Genomic DNA, 17,136 nt, shown 5'->3' on the forward strand with positions numbered 1-17,136 from the left:
CTCCCAGCTATGGGGGAACGCCAGCAGAAGCAACATAGACATTATACAGCGCGCTCAATCGAAAATCCTGCGAACTATCACTGGGGCACCATGGTATATTCGCAACCAAAACATCCACAGGGACCTAAGCATTCTTACCGTTAAAGATGAAATAGACAAACAAAAAGCGTCCTACAACGAAAAACTCTCTGTGCACCCCAATCGCCTCGCAAGAGGCTTGACTTGGGTTTCCAGCCGATCCCGTCTACAACGCAACGACCTGCCAAGCCAGCTATAACTTTCGGGCCCCTTTAGCACAACATCAGTCATATGACTGTGAGTTAGATTAATTAGTCTAAGATTTGATACACTTATTGTTAGTATCCAAAGGGAGAAGATTCAATAAATAAATAGCAAAGCATTAAAAAAAAAAAATGTTACATACTTTCCGACGAATCTTGTATACCCATTTACTCTACGAGTAACGGGTTTAAAAATGTCCATCACATCACAGTATTGAGAAAATAGCAGCTTGAGGTTTAGACAGTTTTCTGGGTGGAGGTCTATTTTTTATTTGTTTGATTTCGCAATCGTTAAGTTCTTAACGTCAAAAAAAATTCAAGAGATTCGTCATGCCCTTCGAAGCAGGTTGGTTTGAGAGCTCGACCACAGTCCCAAATTTGCTTTCCATTGAAAATCCCATATAATTGATACAAAGATAACTTTTTATGTTTTCATTTTTATTGAAATCGCTTTTTACTCGTAATATTATTAGTTATTATATATATTTATATGGATGTTTTATCATGTATGTATATCGGCTTGCCATAATTATAGGTATTTTCTGTGTATACAATTGTCCTTTGTTTTCTGCAATCGATTTGTAATTTATAGCCTATACCCTCTGCACTTCACTCGGCATCTGTATATTTTAAAGACAATTTCGTACATTGAATATTGGTTGCAATTTATGCATGCTTAAACTGCCTCAACGGACTGGCTGCTTTTAAGTGTGGTTTGTTTTTCGTTACAATCAGTTAATAACTCTAATCATGATCTCAACTAATTAAGTAGGGTAAGCCTTTCCCCATCCTGGAAATTTACAGTTCAAAGGACACTCAAAGAACAAAGGACTAGGGGAACATACGAGATTGAAGCACAGTCGAGCTCGACGACGACCATCGGCAACGGCGTGGTATCTATAATTTTTCTTGTTTCAGTCACAATTATTCGCATTGCAGTTTTCTTTATACTGATTTCAATCATTTTGTTTTGTTATATGCTTTTTGGTTAATATAATGATGCTTAATTTTATTACATACACATTCATATACGGATTTCTGATTTTTACAATTTTCGTTATTTTGTAAGAACTGATTCTGTGTAATGACCTGAAAATGGATTTTTCCAAATCTTCACACAGCGCTAGATTTACAACCCGAATAAACGAATTCAGAGAATGATGCATATTCCTTAATTTAAAGTTTAAGTGTTTATCCATTTTCATTTATAATTTTATTTAATAAAATTACTAACACTTTAGCTAATTACTACGCAGTTATCTTCTGTAATCGTCTGTTATTTCCTCACATGAAACAGAATCCAATCGCTTATTTTCACTTCTGTTAGGTGCTAATCCTTTCTGTTCTTACGAGCTTTGTCTTTAGCCTAGTTCTTACGCCTAAGTTTAGTTGTATGTGTGGGTGTTTATAATACAAGGTGTGTTTTAATGGTTATAGGGGGTATATATTTAAGTTCTGCGCAAGTCCTTATGCGCACTAAGTTTTATGCTAGTTAATATCTCAATAGTCAATAGTTTAGGTTCAATTATAAATAGTTCAATAATAATTATAAACACAAAGTACCGACAAAAGGTCAGCCACATAAAAGGGGATTGAGAAAGGTTTTTTATTGTTAAAAAAAAGAATAAAAAGACACTAAAACTTATGTGACATTCCCGTGGGGGTTCGTTACTAAAAACTGTATTGCTTTTACAAATTAACATGGCAAACGGTAAGAACTAAATATTGCAGCATAAAAACTAACCATAAAAGACTATATTTAAAAATGAGTAAAGTACATGTGGTTGAATTTCATTTTCGGTTCAATTTGAGTTAATTCGTTTTTTGTTCGTTACACTTCAAGTTGTCAAATGAAATGTTTAGAAATATATATCACAATTTGTAAAAAGTTTTTAATGCATTTTTCGTTTGAATAAATTCAACAGTTAACATTATAAAATGAGTGAAAAGAGTCGGTAGAGTATTCTATTGCATTGAAGAGGGACTGATAAAATTCCTTTTGATTCTTGGCTATCCAAAAAAGGTAGACGCGTCTGATAAATTTAAATTCGAGCATTCGGTTCAGATACCTATTTCGCTAAAAAGACTTTTAGATTAGGGGATAAATACGCGTTGTTCGTTGGCTAAAGGATAGAAAAGTATTCGTTCGTATATACACAAAGCAATTAAGAAGGTTAAGCGGCGATCAACATCTCTGTTGCCATACGAGAGTGGGCTGTGTTGGAGTGGGCCAGATTCGGGGCCGAGGACTAGGGGGCTACTACAGAGAACTTTAATCTTTTTACATTTATTCGTTTCGTAGTTTAACATCTGTACTTATCGTATGCATATTTTGCTGTGTAATACTCATCGTTTGACATCGTAATGCAACTGGCTTATTGGGCAGCGTTTGACCAAACTCCGAGAAAGCGAATCTGTTCGGATCTGTTCAGTTGGCTCGATCTATACAAGTCTAATTCGATCTGCCTCGGCTAATGTACCAATCTATGCATGTAATACGCTCCCTAGCGTATTACGCCAGTGCAAGCTGGCTGCCCGTGGGGACACTGATTCTGATTTAAAAAATTACATTAAACATTACACACATGGACTAAACATACGCCTATTGTTAGCCTAAACTCAACATCAACATACATATTACTGTTCCTGTGTACATATAAGAAGTTTCTTCGGTTATTCGAGGGTTGCGTTGTGGCTAATACTAAACTTTAAGCACGATTAAAGTTTATATTAATTAGTGTGTTGAATGCTCGCTTTTCTTTTGTTTTCTTTCCTTTTGTGTTGTGTCATCGAGTGTTGTGCTGTTGTTCATCTTGTGGTCGCTGTTGCGCATTTCACCTAATTACAAAATCTGCTCGTCCAGTGCCTCGCTGCTGTCCCTCGGCTCCTTCTTGCCCACGGCAATTAGGTAGTCCTCCTGTTCGCCGTACTCTTCGTCGGCCATGTTGCTCTCCTCCAGCTCCAGCTCCAGTCCCGTCTCCGCCTCCTGCTTCTCCCTGTGAGCCTCTACTCACGCACTCAGCTCGCCGAACTTGAGCTGGCGCCGGTTGGAGGCACTCCGGTGGCTGCTGCCGGTCTTGCGTCGCTTCCGCTTTGCGTCCCGCTGGAATGCTACGTTGCCGGGGTCGTCGGCCAATTGCGGATACTTGTGTATGCTGTGGATGTCGATGCCGTTCCAGCCGTCGACGTCGCCGTGCTGGACGAGCTCTTCCTTCTCCTCTTCGGTCCAGTCGCCACGACCTTGGAAGCCGGCGGCCACCAGCTGCTTCTCAAGCTCCCAGGCCCGCTCCACTGCCCGCTTGTGGGCATGCTTCAGGATGCGGTGGCGCTCCTGCTCGGGATCCACGCCGTACTTGATAATGACAACGGCGTCGGGGCCGTGCAGGCGCAGCTCCTTGGCGGCGCTGCCTCCATGGTCGCTAATTTCGTGCGTTGATATGTTGAACATGCCGCCGAGGCGGCGCAGCTCCTCGTTGTCGTCACGCAGCTTCAGGACATTGTCCTTCACGAAGTAAAACACGTCTTGGTCGTGAATGCTGAAGTGCAGGTCCAGGAAGTACGAGTTGTTGAACACACTGCTCACCACGTCCTGCACCACGCTGTTCGATCCGTCCACTACGCTGACCAATGCTCGTCCTCCGATCCTCGAGAGCAGCACGCCCTCTCCGAAAACGCCACGCCGGTAGCTGACCCGTGGCAGCAGGTTTCTCATCTTTGGCTCCATCTTAAGCAGCGGCTTGGGCACGAAGTCAAAGTCGCTGAACTTCTCGCTGGTCTTTTCGACGATGCACTCCAGGCCGGAGATCACACCGAAATCGGGAGCCAGCATGTTCGACTTGATGGAGGCCTGAGGCGTGTACTGGGCCAGCTTGGTGTACCGGCTGCTCTGCATGTTGTTCAGATCATAGCCGAAGAGCTGCAGCCAGGAGTCCAGATCGATCATGTAGCTCTGCGGTCGGTTCGGGTTGATGGGGTCGTTGTTGTGGTAGCGGTAGATAAAGACATCCGTGGGGTGTGACATCTCGGTGGCCAGGGTCTCCCATAGCGGGGTCATCCACTGGCCCACGTGAGGGTCGTACTGCCGCTGCTCAGTGTACACCAGCTTGGTGTGCGGGTCGATCAGTCCGCCGTGGAAGTCGATGGGCACAAAGAAGTCCGGCTTGGTGTCCTTTATGATCCGGCCGAAGGGCGTCCGTTTCATCTCCTTGACGATGCCGCCATTCTGATCGAAGAAGGCCAGTGGCGAGCCGTTCTGGTCTGTGGCCACGTAGTAGCGCTGCTCCTCATGCTCTAGAGCGATGAGCATGTCGCGGTCGTCGTAGAACAGCTTCATGGTGCGGCTGACCTTGGGGAAGTGCACGTGGGTCACGAGGTGCGGGGTGCGCGGATTGGCGTAGTAGTACTGCGTGGTGTTGCCCTTGTTGTCGTGCCAGGCCACCAGGCGGCTGCGGTCATCGTAGTAGTACCAGCTCTGGAAGCGCTCCCTCTCGAACGAGTGGATCAGTTGTCCGCGGTTGTTGTAGCGATACTTCTGCTCCCCGCGCTTCACCACAAAGCCGCGCGCATCGTAGTTGTTGAACTCAACATCGCCCACCTTGATCACACGGTCCCCGATGTCGTAGCCGAGGTTGAACTTCTCCCCCTGGTCCACCACGCCCACGGTGTTGCCGTTCTCGTCGAAGAGATACTTCCAGTTGTTGGTGCCCTGGACGTCGACCACATGACCGTCGGCATTGTAGGTAATCTTATCGAAGGCCGTGGACCTGCCGAATGTCGTCTTCTGGGACTTGATGCGGTTGCGCAGATCGTAGTCCAGCTCCAGCCGGAAGACATCGACGTTCTTCACGTTCATCAGCACGCTCTTCACCCGGCCGTGCTGGTCGTAGTCCACAATGGTGAAGAACTGCTTGGCCGAGTCCTGGATCACCGTCCGGTTGAAGGCGTTGCGCGTGATTTTTAGGTCCTGCACGACCTCCAGCTGGCCTAGGTTCTGACTGTACTTGTATCGCGTGGTCGGTAGCTCCTTGTCGTCGATGGCCATCTCGATGCCGCTGAGCCGGGCGTTTCCGTCGTAGGCGTACTTGTAGTGAGCCGAGGCCAGGGAGTTCTTGGAGCCGAAGCGCAGTTTTTCGTCCTTCAGGATGCCGGCATGGTACTTAAACTCGCGTCGCAACTCGAAGCCTGGCTCCTGCACCTCCACGGACTTTACCAGGCTGGTCGTGTCCTGGTAGGTGTAGTGGGTGCTGGACAGGCCGGCGAGGATGGTCTCCAGTCGCCCGGCGGTGTCGTGCACGAATGCCACCTGCGAAGATTAAGAACATTTATTATTACTAAGACCAAGACATTACAATCTACAGATCTACAAAAACCTATTTCTGCCTTGATACTTAGAAAATGAGGTAAAAACACCGAAAAAAAGGCGGTATGCAAAAAAACGTTCGTAAATATTAAAAGGGATATTTAGCATGGGGTATAGTGCAGACTAGAAACATAAAACATAGATCCTGAGATCATTACATGCTGTTGATACAATGGGCTTCTTATCAACACGACAGAATAAATGATATACCTATTTTTCAAGCTCATGATTGATTTACTCACCTTGCCAGATTGGTGCGGATGGATCTTGGCCAAGATCTGACCCTCGTCGTTGTACAAAATCTCGAAGGGATGTCGATTGATTGGTGAATAGTACTGGTACTTGAAGAAGCCGAGCGAGGTTTGCAGCGAGAATGCGTGAATGTGGCCGCGTGGTGTGGTGAGGCTCTGAAGGGCCCCAGCATCGTCGTACTGCAGGAGGTAGTCTGAACGCCTGGGAGTGGTCACCTTCAGTGGCAGCGAGCCGAACATGTCCTTGAATGCGTACACCATGGTCGACCCGTCGCCGTACTTGATCTCGTTCAAGCGTCCGTTGCGGTCGAAGGAGTAGGCCTCCTGCAGGACTCCCCACTTCCAGCTGACCAGGCGTCCGAATCGGTCGTACTCCAAGTCCACGTCCGCGTAGTCGCCCGACTGCGGTCGGAAGCTGATAGGGCGCGACGTGCGGTCGTAGGTCACATTGAGCAGCTCCTGCTTGTCGTCCACCATCACGACCACGGACTGGGTCTCGCGGTCGTACTCCAGGGTCAGCACATTGTCGCCGTTGACACGCAGCTTGCGACCGACCTCGGTCACGGGACGCGGTGGACCCTTGCTCTGCTTGCCCGCTTGCAGTGGCTGCTGGCGGCGCACAAAGTAGCGCCACTCGAACCGGTTGGCCAGGTCACCGGCGATCTCGGTGCGCTGCTTGGCCGGCACCGGGTAGCTCTCACCCAGGAGAGGACTTTGCTCGGCCAGAATTGTATAGGGCGCTACCTCCATCTGAAGGTTGTGACCCCATGGTGTGATGCTGGTGGTTGAGCCGTCCATGTCGACGGTGGTTCGCGACTCGGCGGCTCCGTTGCGCACGATAACGGTGGCGCCTTGGATCAGCAGCGACATTTCCTTCTGCGCGTTCTCCGACACCTTCACCTGGGCTCCCTTGACGCTCAGGTCGAAGCTCAGTTCGATGACCCGTCCGGTGGGCGTAACGGCCGAGGTCAGGCGACCGAATTCATCGTAGTTGTACACGTAGGAGCGTCCGGTCGAGTCCAGCTTGGTCCTCAGCAGGCCGGTGGGGCCGTGATACTCGTAGGTCACATTGTAGTTGTCCGGAGTGCTCAGCTCGTGCAGCATCTTCATCCGGGTCATGCGCAGGCGGCACTTCTGACCCTTGGTGTTCTCGATCGAGTTGACCTGCGAGGTGTAATCTCGCAGCAGGAACACCTTGTTGCCGGCGGCATCGGTCACGGTGCTCAACTTTCCATTGGAGGTGTTTACGTTGTAGGTAAACACATAGGTCGTCTCTCCTGTCAGGATGTTCCGAGTGGACACGTGCTGGCCGAAGCGGTTGAAGATGTAGATCTCCTGCATGTCCGGCGCGTAGATCTCGTACTCTCGCGAGGGACTTGCCTCCGGGATGCTGGACATCACCGAGCGGATGCGGTAGTTGGCCTGGTCGGCAATGTGCACATGACTGTCGGGAGTGACGGCCAGGGCGGCGATCGTGTTGAACTTGGCGCTGGTGGCCAGGTAGTGCTCCGCCTCAAAGCAGTCGCAACCGCGCTCCAGGCAGTTGCACTTGGACTCAGCGCCCGCAAACGGAGCGATGCGTCCGTCAGTGCCGATCACTCGCACCCGGTTGATTCGCTGCGAGTCGCTCTCCGCAACGTACAGCTCTCCCAGGGGACCGAATGCGATCGACTGTGGCATCACCAGGGTGGCGTGGGTGGCCAGGTCCGTGTCGTAGGCGGTTGAGGCTGTGGCGCAGTGCAGGGGTCTTCCGGAGATGACGCGCACCCGTCCGTCCGGTGTCATGCGAAGGATCATGTGGTCGTCGATGATGTGCAACGTGTTGTCCATCGGAGACACGGCCAGCTCAGTGGGCCAGCGCAGATGCATCTCCTCCAGCTTGAGGGTTCCCTCGCAGGGAATGGGCTTCCAGTGGGACTTGTGCATGTGGTTACCAATCAGAGTGCTCACGATTCCGTCCCGGTCGACCATGCGGATATTGGTTCCGTCGGCGAAATACAGGATGTTGTCGCTCGAAATAGCTATTCCCTTCGGATACGCCAGCTTGGCGTCCTTGGCCAAGGCTCCGTCGCCGCAGTGGGCTTCGTCGCCGGGAAGACAGCGCTCTCCGGAGCCCACGACCGCCTCCCAATTGAGTTCCGGCTGCGAGTAGTCGCTGGTGTCGCGCACCCTAATGATCTGATGCGACTCAGGGTCCGAGACGTACAGAGTGCCGTCTAGCGGACTGAGGGCCATGTGGTAGCGGTACGAGACGCGGGTGGCGTTCAGCTTGACCACAGTGCGGATGCTGCCGTCCGTCATGATGCGACGGATATAATTGAAGTCGCCGACAAAGAGACTGCCGTCGGGAGCGGCGGCCAGGGCGACGGGCGCCAGGAGTCGCTGCTTCGTGGCCAGTCCGTCACAGTCGGGGCACTCGAGTGGCCGCTGGTGGCCATCTCCCATGGTGGTCAGGATTATGCGCGGCTTGTTGCGCAGGTATATGTTCGAGCCGTCGCCCTTCTGCAGGATGCCCTCGTGGAAGTTGTAGCGGTGGTGGATGTCCAGGTTCCAGCCGCCCACCTCCGAAATGGACATGTCGTGGCCGCTCAGCTTGGTCGTCTGGATGTCCCACACAATGTCGGTGCAGTCGGTGTACTGGTAGCCGACCTTCACCACGGCCGTGGTCACGCCGTAGACGCGTTGCCGGTAGATGTTGAGTCTGTTCCAGGCGTACGTGAACTTGATGCCCGGGTCCGCCTCGAAAACGCGTTCGAACAGGATCCCCTCGATCGTGATGCGCAGGTGGATTAGGTGCAGTGAGGGTGGAATAACGTCGGGGGTCAGTTGCAGCTTGATGGTGGATAGGTAGCCGGCGGCACGCGACGAGTGGTAAACCAGGTTGAGGCCCGTGCCCGGGATCTGCAACGACTCTTGGATCACCTGAGACTCAGCCAGGATGGCACTGCGATCGGGGCATGCGCCCTGGAAGCCGTGCTTCCATGAGGCCAGCACCACGGGCTTCATCAGATCGTAGTCGTGGGCAAAGCAGGTGTGAGTCGTTGCCACGGCCAGTCCCTTCTCCTCGGACATGGACATGACCACCACGTCGATTATGACCACCTCGTTCCACGGCACTTGCACGATGCGCGACTGCGGCCGGAAAGGAGCTCGCCCGAACTGCAGGGTTACGGCACCGCCGCCGTTGACCATCAGGTCGAACCATCCGTCGTCGCGGGTCAGGGTGAAGCCCTCCAGCAGCGTGGTGGTGGACACTCGGACACCCACCAGGCCCATGCCCAGGGATGTGACCACGCGCCCTCTGATCACCGCCGACCGACTGTTGGGAGGACAGAGAAGATGGATTAGTAGGGTCTCGCAGGGATGGGGTCTTCTGGGGATATCTAGGCGTAGATCTAGCTAGGCTAGCGAGCAGTCAAACTGAGGATTCGCAACTACTAGAGCAATAAATAAGTACAAATAATAAGAATTCACACGCACAGAACATAAGACTCGTTTGAACACATAAAGGTATTACAGTTGAACAATATATAGTATGTTATGTATGGTTTATCTCGGTATGGCTCATGTTTGTGACCTAGCATTGACCTAAGTACGAGTAGGAGAATGAGTTTTCCATAGCTTAGATTTATTACGTGGTAAACTAAAAACCCAACGTTTGGCCTGGTTGTCTGGATAATAAGTTTGGGCAATGAACTTAAAATAAACTACCAACTGAGCTTATAAGAAACAAAGATAGCTACACTATAAACGAAACGATAATGACAATGGTAACTGTAATTGTAACGGTAAGTGTAATGATAATGGTAAAGTTTTCGAAAGTAATATCGAGTGGAGCCAAGGTAACGAGATTAAAAGTATACAGATGTGTACCAAACAACCATTGAGAATCAGTAGTAGTAGAGTAGTTTTAGTATTATTTTAGTACCGCTTTTCGCTTGCTTACCTTGCATTGAAATAATTCCAAAAAATGCTGTTAGTATTTGAAACGTATTTCGTTATCGAGAAACAAACAGTACGGGCAACAATTTCGAGTACCGAGTAACGAGAGCGTTTAGCAGTCGTTGGTTAATGCATAGCATTCGGAATTGGAATTTCGTGACGCGTAGTGGGTGGTGTGGTGTGAGTATGTGCGTTGTTAGTAGTGAGTGGTAGTATCGAGTAGAACAGGAGTAATTTAGTAGGTGGCATGTATTATTTTAAACACGGTTTAGGGAGCGCGTGTGGAGAAGAAAAGAGAGCAGAGAGAAAATAATTGAATTAGCATGGTTGTCTATGGTCTAGTTAGCTAGAATGGGTAAGTGTGTTCATATTGCCCCACCAGATCGATTGGGGACCCTAAAGCCGAGCTCCGTTTCGATCACACCGAAATCGCGACGTCTGGTTACTTAATGATAGCTAATCCGAATACCTAGGACGCTTATAATATTTCTTAACTCATATGCACTTAATAGCTAACTTAGGATGTTTCTGTCTGGGTTCGTTTAAAACAAAGGACATATAGGGTTTATATTTACAAGATTTAATGGGATCTTTGGTATGTGGTGTGGTTGGATATGTTTTTATTTTGGGGATTTTTTAGACGAGGGCACGAAAACGAAAAACGTAAATATTTAAACATAGAAAATTATTAATTATGCAACTATTGATTATTATTTTTTAGGTAGTATATGTTTGGTTACGGTAGTAAAACCAACTAGACTCTCGGTAATATACAGTTGAGGACTTTAGCTTGTCTGCCAATTGTGGAAACTATACACAGCCAGGGCGGCCTCGATTTCGATTGGTAACTAAAAACTGTCCAGGACAAACTGGCTACCAGGAAGCACCTACCTTTCGTTAAAGGTCTCCAGTTTCGCGTAGTTTTGCAGGCTGCTCTCGTCGATGAGGAACTTCATGCGCTCAAAGAAAGAGGCAGTTATGGCCGGCGGCTGTTTCCGCAGCAGCACGTCAATGGGTTTCGGAGCGGAAACGCAGAGCTGGGAGGTCTTGCACACGTGGCTGGCGCAGCACTCGGGATCCTCGCAATCAACCAGGCCATCTAGGATTCAGAATTGAGGTTAGAGAATCCGCTTGTCCCTTGCCCAGAATCCGGCACTCACCCTTGTCGTTGTCCTTACTGTCGCCGCAGTTGAGCTCCAGAGCGATGCCGCAGTCCGGTCCGTCCCAGCCCTCGTAGCAGCGGCACTCCCACTGGCCCTCGCCGCTGACGCGGCACTGGCCGTGTCCGGCGCAGCTGTTGGGACAGCCCTCGATGGTGCAGTGCTTCCCGTTCCAGCCGGTGACGCACAGGCAGGTGCCGTTCTTGCACTGGCCGTGCTCGTTGCAGCGGGCGTCGCACAGCCGCGTGTTGCAATACTCGCCTCCCCACTCCGGGTCACAGGCACAGGCGTCGCCCTCGCAGCGACCATGCTGGCCGCAGTCCAGGTCGCACAGCTCCTTGGAACAGTCGTCGCCGCTCCACTTGGCCTCGCAGGTACACGTCTGGGTGTCCAGGTCGAAGGTGCCGTGGCCGGAGCAGTCGGGCAGGCACTGCAGCGCGTCCTGATCCATGGTGGCGCAGTCCGGTCCCTTCCAGCCCTTCTTGCAGATGCAGGTGCCGTCGGCGCAGAATCCGTGGCCCGAGCAGTTCGGATGCGGACAGTCCACTGGTGGGGAGAAGAATCAAGAAAGTTAGTAGGAGTCAAACATAAAGGGTCAAGCTAGGTGGGGGACAAGGGATCCTAGATCCTGGTGCTACCTTCTTCACAGAATTTGCCCTTGTAGCCGCGCATGCACTGGCACTTTCCGCTGACGCAGTGGCCATGGCCATTGCAGTCGGCCACCTCGCACTCGTCGTGCCGCAAGGAGCACTCCTTGCCCTTCCATCCCGGGTTGCAGATGCACTCCCCGTTGGTGTATTCGCCGTGCTGGGAGCACAGCACGGGGCACACGCTCTCGCTGCAGTCGTCGCCCCCGAAGCCTGGGTTGCACTGGCAGTGCCCCAGCAGGCACTGTCCGTTGCCGGAGCAGCCGTTGGGGCAGTTTTGGGTCATTTCCTCGGCCACGGCCGCGTAGAAGGTCAGCTCCTGCACGTCCCCGTCGTCGTTGTAGAGCGATACGAACCAGTGCCCCGGTTCCATGTAGCGCGTCACCTCCCGGGTTATCGACAGCTGCACGGGATTAGCGTGTGCGAAGCGTACGATCGAGCGAGTGATGGATGCAGTGGGGGATGTGTGATGATGGGTGTGCATGAAAAGACACGACTAGAGTTAGTAAACTATCGGGAGCAGGGGCACGCGGAGGCAGGCTACTTACGTGAGCGGCCCGGGCCGTTCGTGTGCTGGCGCTGAATCCGCTGAGCACTTCCTTGAAGTGGTACTGCGTGTGGGTGGGCAGGGCGTTCCGCCGGCCGTAGACTCCGATGGAAGCGCCTCGCGGGATCGTGTAGTCAAACTTGACGTAGGCCGGCTCCGACTGGTAGAACTGCATGTTCCAGTAGCTGTACGGCTGGATCTCCTTGGTCAACTTTTGGCCGAGAGTGATCTGCCCGAAGGTGGTGCCGTCTGGTGGGAAGCTGCGTGCCGGGAATGTTCGGGCTCCTGGTTTGGCAATGATTTCGAGCGTGCGATGGAGGGTGATAGAGATACAAACAGGATTAGATTCTGGTTAGTCATCGATTAGGCATATGGTATGTGTGGTTTTGCTAGTGTTGCACGATTTTGTACAGGTCTTGGTCTATCCTACTCGCGAGACCCCCAGTTAATGAATGGAAGTTCGAAATATATACATAGCCATAGGCTGGTGCTGATGCTGATGCTGATGTGATGCCAATAGCTTATGCTTGAAGGCAGTTTGTACAAATGGTAGAGATGATCTGGTTTAGTTACATAGACTAGGAGTTAATAGGCTGTACAGCGCTTAGTAGGGTTAATCAATCGCTGGTTAGACAAAGCGGAGTTAGCGACAAATGCTTGTGCACAATTCACCTTCCAGTATAAGAACTGGCATCACATCAGGGCATGCAAACGGTTCCCCACCAGCACCAACAGAGGGTTCAGTATAGGAGGCGGCAATGTTGTTATCGATCTCAGTGCTAGTGAGGTTAGTAGCGGTGCTTGGCTCCGAGTCCCTAACCCCGTCTTCTTCCTCCTCGCTGGGGACATGACTCAAGATGGTCGCCATCTCCAAAGGCCCAGAGGTCGTGGTCGGGGCACTTTTGGTAGTCGTGGCCGGTGGTTCAGAGTCAATGTCAACGCTGTCGTCCAGGTAGATAGCCGCCGGAGGCGGGAGACAGCTGCAAGGACAGTCGGGCATGCGGGGTGGTGGCTCTGGGACACAGCTGTCTGGCTGGGCACTCGGCTTCTCGTGGGTCAGCACCTCCTTGATGGTGTGCGGCCCTCCGCCCGTGGGCACTTCCACGTGCAGTGTGTAGACGGAGTCGCTGCCCTCGTCGGTGGCTATTGTCAGGTTCAGGAATATCCGCCTTCCCGGCACATCAACGCGCTCACTCACGTAGGGCTTCAGGGGCTCTAGGTGAGGGGGTCCCTCGTCGTCCTTTTGCTGCTCCTTGAGCACTTCGTTCTCACTTTTGTCCGCGGGCTGAGGTGGTTCCACCTTGGGTGCTATCTTGTCCTTGACTGCCGTCTTGTAAACTTCTTCTTCATGGGAACTGGGCAACCCATCTAGTTTGACTATGTCGATGTCCTCGAATTGCGACGCATCGCTCATCATTAAATCCGAGTCCGATTGATTGGTTTGCGGTAAGTCCTCGCTGATTTGCTGACTTTTCTTACCTTTGATACCAAATTATGGGTGAGTTAAAAGCACAAGTGGTATAGAATTACATGCTCAGACTCAGTTAACATAATTACAATGCGTTCATCAGTTTTTCATTTGGGATTTTTGTTGAGGATCGTAAGATCGATAGTTGGGTTAAACAGGAAATTTTCTAATTATGTCACTTAGGAAAATTAGTTAGAATCAGAATACAAAAATGCTATTTGTTGTTCTTCCATTCTTCCATTCTTATCCATCGCAAAAAAACCAAGATTCACAAGATGAAAGCATCATATGCACATTACCTGAGCCTGAGCTCAAGTCGCAACTCTATACCACTGGCATGGCTCGACTTCCGGTCGAGGGGAGCTTGATTTATACCTTGTGGAGGTGTGGCTGTTGATGTCGGCTCCCCGGTGTCTACCTCATAGTTGTCAGCTAAATCACGCTCATTATTGATATCATCAGTGGCAGGTTTCTCCGTCTGCCGCCCTGCCTCCTCAGTACCTTTGATTTGAAAATCATTTTCAGTGGCAGGCTGGTGCGATACGGCGGAGAAAGAGCTGTGAGCTGGCTCTGGTGGGGGGGTGTTGATTTCAACAATGTCATCGGTGTCACTCCTCGGAGTCGTCTCCCTCGTTGGGCCTGAGCTGCTGTTGTCACTTTGATTATCGTCATCAATAACAGCAGCCGATGTGCTGGTCTGCGACCCCGTCGCCAGCTCCTTTGCCATCCCAATCGCTTCGGGATGCTCCAGCTCATCCTCCTTAATGTGCTCCTCCCCCTCCGCTCCGTGGTCATATTTCCTCCGCTTGTTGACCAGTGTTTTAGCAGCGCTGCGTAAATTGCTGTTTAATGATTTGCCAAATTGTTGCCCCGTCTTGGGTCTGCGGCTGGGCGGTCGGGTGGTCTCCGGCTCGACTTCGTCTTCATAGACATAGTCGTCCTCCGTGGTCTCCGTATCATCCTCGCTCCTTTGGGCACCCGATACTCCTTCGATTCGGGGAAAAGTTTTATCGGTACTGCCTGACAGGCTTTCGGCTGGGGTAGTTGCCAAATACTTTTCAGCAGGCTGCTGGTTGAGGCTTTCGCTTGTAATTAAGTCGCTGAAAGTTTCATCTGTAGCCGCATCATCTTCGTCCTGTCCCTCGATTAAGCCTCGTCGATGGCGTCGTCCTTTTTCCCCTGCCCCACTGACTAACAGCTGCGTTGACATTGCTCTTCCTACAGGTAAACAAAGCGAAGGGATCGATTCGATTCGAAACGAACGAGGAGTGATTTTTACTGTACTTTGGGATGGGTTCCCACGGAAGCCACCCCTAGTCACACGCCTCTTTAAATGAAGCGTTAAATGTGTTTTTAATTCAATCCTAGTTGTCTGGATTGAGCCCGTTAAGGAGCCCTTGAGTGGGGGCTGAAGGGACCGGGGAGTCAGAGAAAGCGATATATCTCCCTACAACTCGAGCCGTGGCAATGAAAACTTTCGACTGTCTCCCTCTGACTGCCGCCTTCTCGGGCTTCTCGCTGTCAATTCAAAAAAGTAATTAATGCAATATTTTAGCCCGACAAATCCCAAAGAACGCGCTCAAGTTGAACTTTAATTGAAAGAAATGGAAGGCGTTCCGAGAAATAATGAAAACGGCATTCGCATAATCCCTATCCGGCGTAGGCGTCTGTCTGTCAGGCGCAAACTTCGAGCTAAAAAATCCTGCAAAAACAATAAACTTTTGTCTCCGCCAGAGGGCGCTAAGCGCTAAATACTCCGACGTCTTGGCTTTCACTCGCTCCGTCTCAATCGCTTTCTCCCTCCCCCTCTCTCCGACCGCCCGGCGAAACTTGCGAAAACTCATTTAAAAATAATTAAAAGTTGTGCATAATTACCTCCATTATTGGCATTCGCCAGGGACGAGGACAGCGAGGGCGTCAGCGATGACTGGGAGGAAGACGTGGCCGCCGAGGACGTGGCCTCCGCGGAGGCGGACGTCGACTGCAGTCCCTGGGCGGTGCCGCTGTTCGAGGTGGCGGTCGTCACGGTGGCCGCCGAGGATCCGCCGGAGGCTCCCACGCCCGCGCCCCCGACTCCGAGTCCCGATTGTCCCTGGGCCAGTCCGATGCCTTGTCCGTTCTTCGCGCGCACCGAGGAGTTGTGCAGCTTGGAGAGGTCCGTGTTCGTGCTCTTGGCAGCGGTGACCTCGGAGGCCTCGTTGCCGACTAGAACGGAGCAGGGCGCCGACTGGGTCCAGTGCAGGCCGCCGAAGGTGGTCAGCAGGATCAGCAGCAGCACGCCCAAGAGGAGCGCCGCGATGGCCGCGACGCTCACCCAGGGCGAGGAGCAGCGCGCGGCCAGGTCCTTGCGGAAGTTCATCGGCGCCGAGTAGTGGTGCGCGGGCAGGCCGTTCATGACGCTGCGCGGCGGCAGCACGGGACCCATGCAGCCCTGCGTGCTCCGCTCGTAGCCCTTCAGCGTGTCCTTCGTGGGTGTGGAGCAGGCCGAGCCGCTCTTGAAGTCGATGGGAGAGCCCTTGTTGATGTCTGCAATGGATAAGTGGGTGGAGTGGGTTAGTAATCGATTCGGGCAGTTGAGCGTGCGATTTCCTATTTAAACCCAGCTCGGACGTGGAATGGTCACCCAGCACCGTTTCCGGGGAAACCGCACAGTGGGGGAGGGGGGATGGGGTCTGTGCAGACCATCCGCACACTATTGTATTTTGCTTATCGCCATTTGGCGCAAATTTCATTTGTATAAAAGGATTTGCACAAGGATAACAAACTGACATTCAACATAACCTCAAACAAACGAGACGACAGACGGAACAAAGCTGAAAAAAGGAGGAAGCGAAATGAAACGAAAAGGACGAACTGCGAATGAATGGATGAAGTAAGCAGCGCAAATGACCAGCGACAATGACGTTGGCAAAACAGGAGCAGCGGGAGAAATGGTAAAAAAGCGAGGAGAAAGCTGGGAGAAAGGGATGGGCTGCGGTGGAGTGAAGTGAAGTGAAAAAAGGCAACGCCGCAGGACGGCCAGTGCGGTGGTGACAGCGCCGGGAGCGGCAGGACCAAGGACCCAGGACAGCGCAAGTTGAAATCATTTGTTGATGCCATGATGATAATTCGATTATGTGACATGGAGCGGTCGCACGGGAGCTGTTTTGAACGGGGTTGAAGCTCAATCCCCCCCCCCTGAAAGTGACTGGGAAATGGGGAGCCCAGCGCAGAGAGCTTTTGTCCAACTAAGCCATATGTAGCTCGGGTTACTCAGCAATCAGCCGGGCATGAGTCGGTCAACTCTTGGCCCGCTCACTTTCGCGCAATAAAGTTTAGGCGGTCGTTTTTGGGGGATTCCGAGGGCCTGCTGGTCCAGAGCCCGGAACGCGTGTTGCTATCAACGGCAGACTCGGTTTCACATTCTGCGGCGTGCAGCCCGACTACTGGCGACATGTGGCTTAAATGTGGAAAATCATACGCTCGGCTGTGACAAACGTTT

The 17,136-nt window shown here is 51.5% G+C and overlaps 1 protein-coding gene across 9 annotated transcripts in view; it reads right to left on the reverse strand.

Annotated features, from left to right (window-relative positions):
* Nucleotides 1-702: 702 nt before the first annotated feature.
* The window catches only part of Ten-m (teneurin transmembrane protein Ten-m), a 346,722-nt gene continuing 330,288 nt past the window's right edge, over nucleotides 703-17,136 (reverse strand). For 4 of the 9 annotated variants that reach the window (XM_070995745.1, XM_070995747.1, XM_065864929.2 and 1 more), the window contains 10 exons: nucleotides 15,531-16,181; nucleotides 14,031-14,873; nucleotides 12,860-13,666; nucleotides 12,189-12,472; nucleotides 11,632-12,043; nucleotides 10,994-11,539; nucleotides 10,725-10,932; nucleotides 9,838-9,864; nucleotides 5,883-9,210; nucleotides 703-5,583 (listed from right to left, as the gene is read on the reverse strand). In XM_070995745.1, coding sequence (XP_070851846.1) covers nucleotides 3,292-5,583; nucleotides 5,883-9,210; nucleotides 9,838-9,864; nucleotides 10,725-10,932; nucleotides 10,994-11,539; nucleotides 11,632-12,043; nucleotides 12,189-12,472; nucleotides 12,860-13,666; nucleotides 14,031-14,873; nucleotides 15,531-16,181 — 9,398 coding nt within the window. In that variant the 3' untranslated portion in view covers nucleotides 703-3,291. The remainder of the gene's footprint in view (nucleotides 5,584-5,882; nucleotides 9,211-9,837; nucleotides 9,865-10,724; nucleotides 10,933-10,993; nucleotides 11,540-11,631; nucleotides 12,044-12,188; nucleotides 12,473-12,859; nucleotides 13,667-14,030; nucleotides 14,874-15,530; nucleotides 16,182-17,136) is intronic. The other 5 variants (XM_070995749.1, XM_065864931.2, XM_070995746.1 and 2 more) reach the window with 4 other exon arrangements.

The sequence above is a fragment of the Drosophila suzukii genome, chromosome 3, assembly GCF_043229965.1.
Source record: "Drosophila suzukii chromosome 3, CBGP_Dsuzu_IsoJpt1.0, whole genome shotgun sequence".
NCBI classification, from domain to species: Eukaryota; Metazoa; Arthropoda; class Insecta; order Diptera; family Drosophilidae; genus Drosophila; species Drosophila suzukii.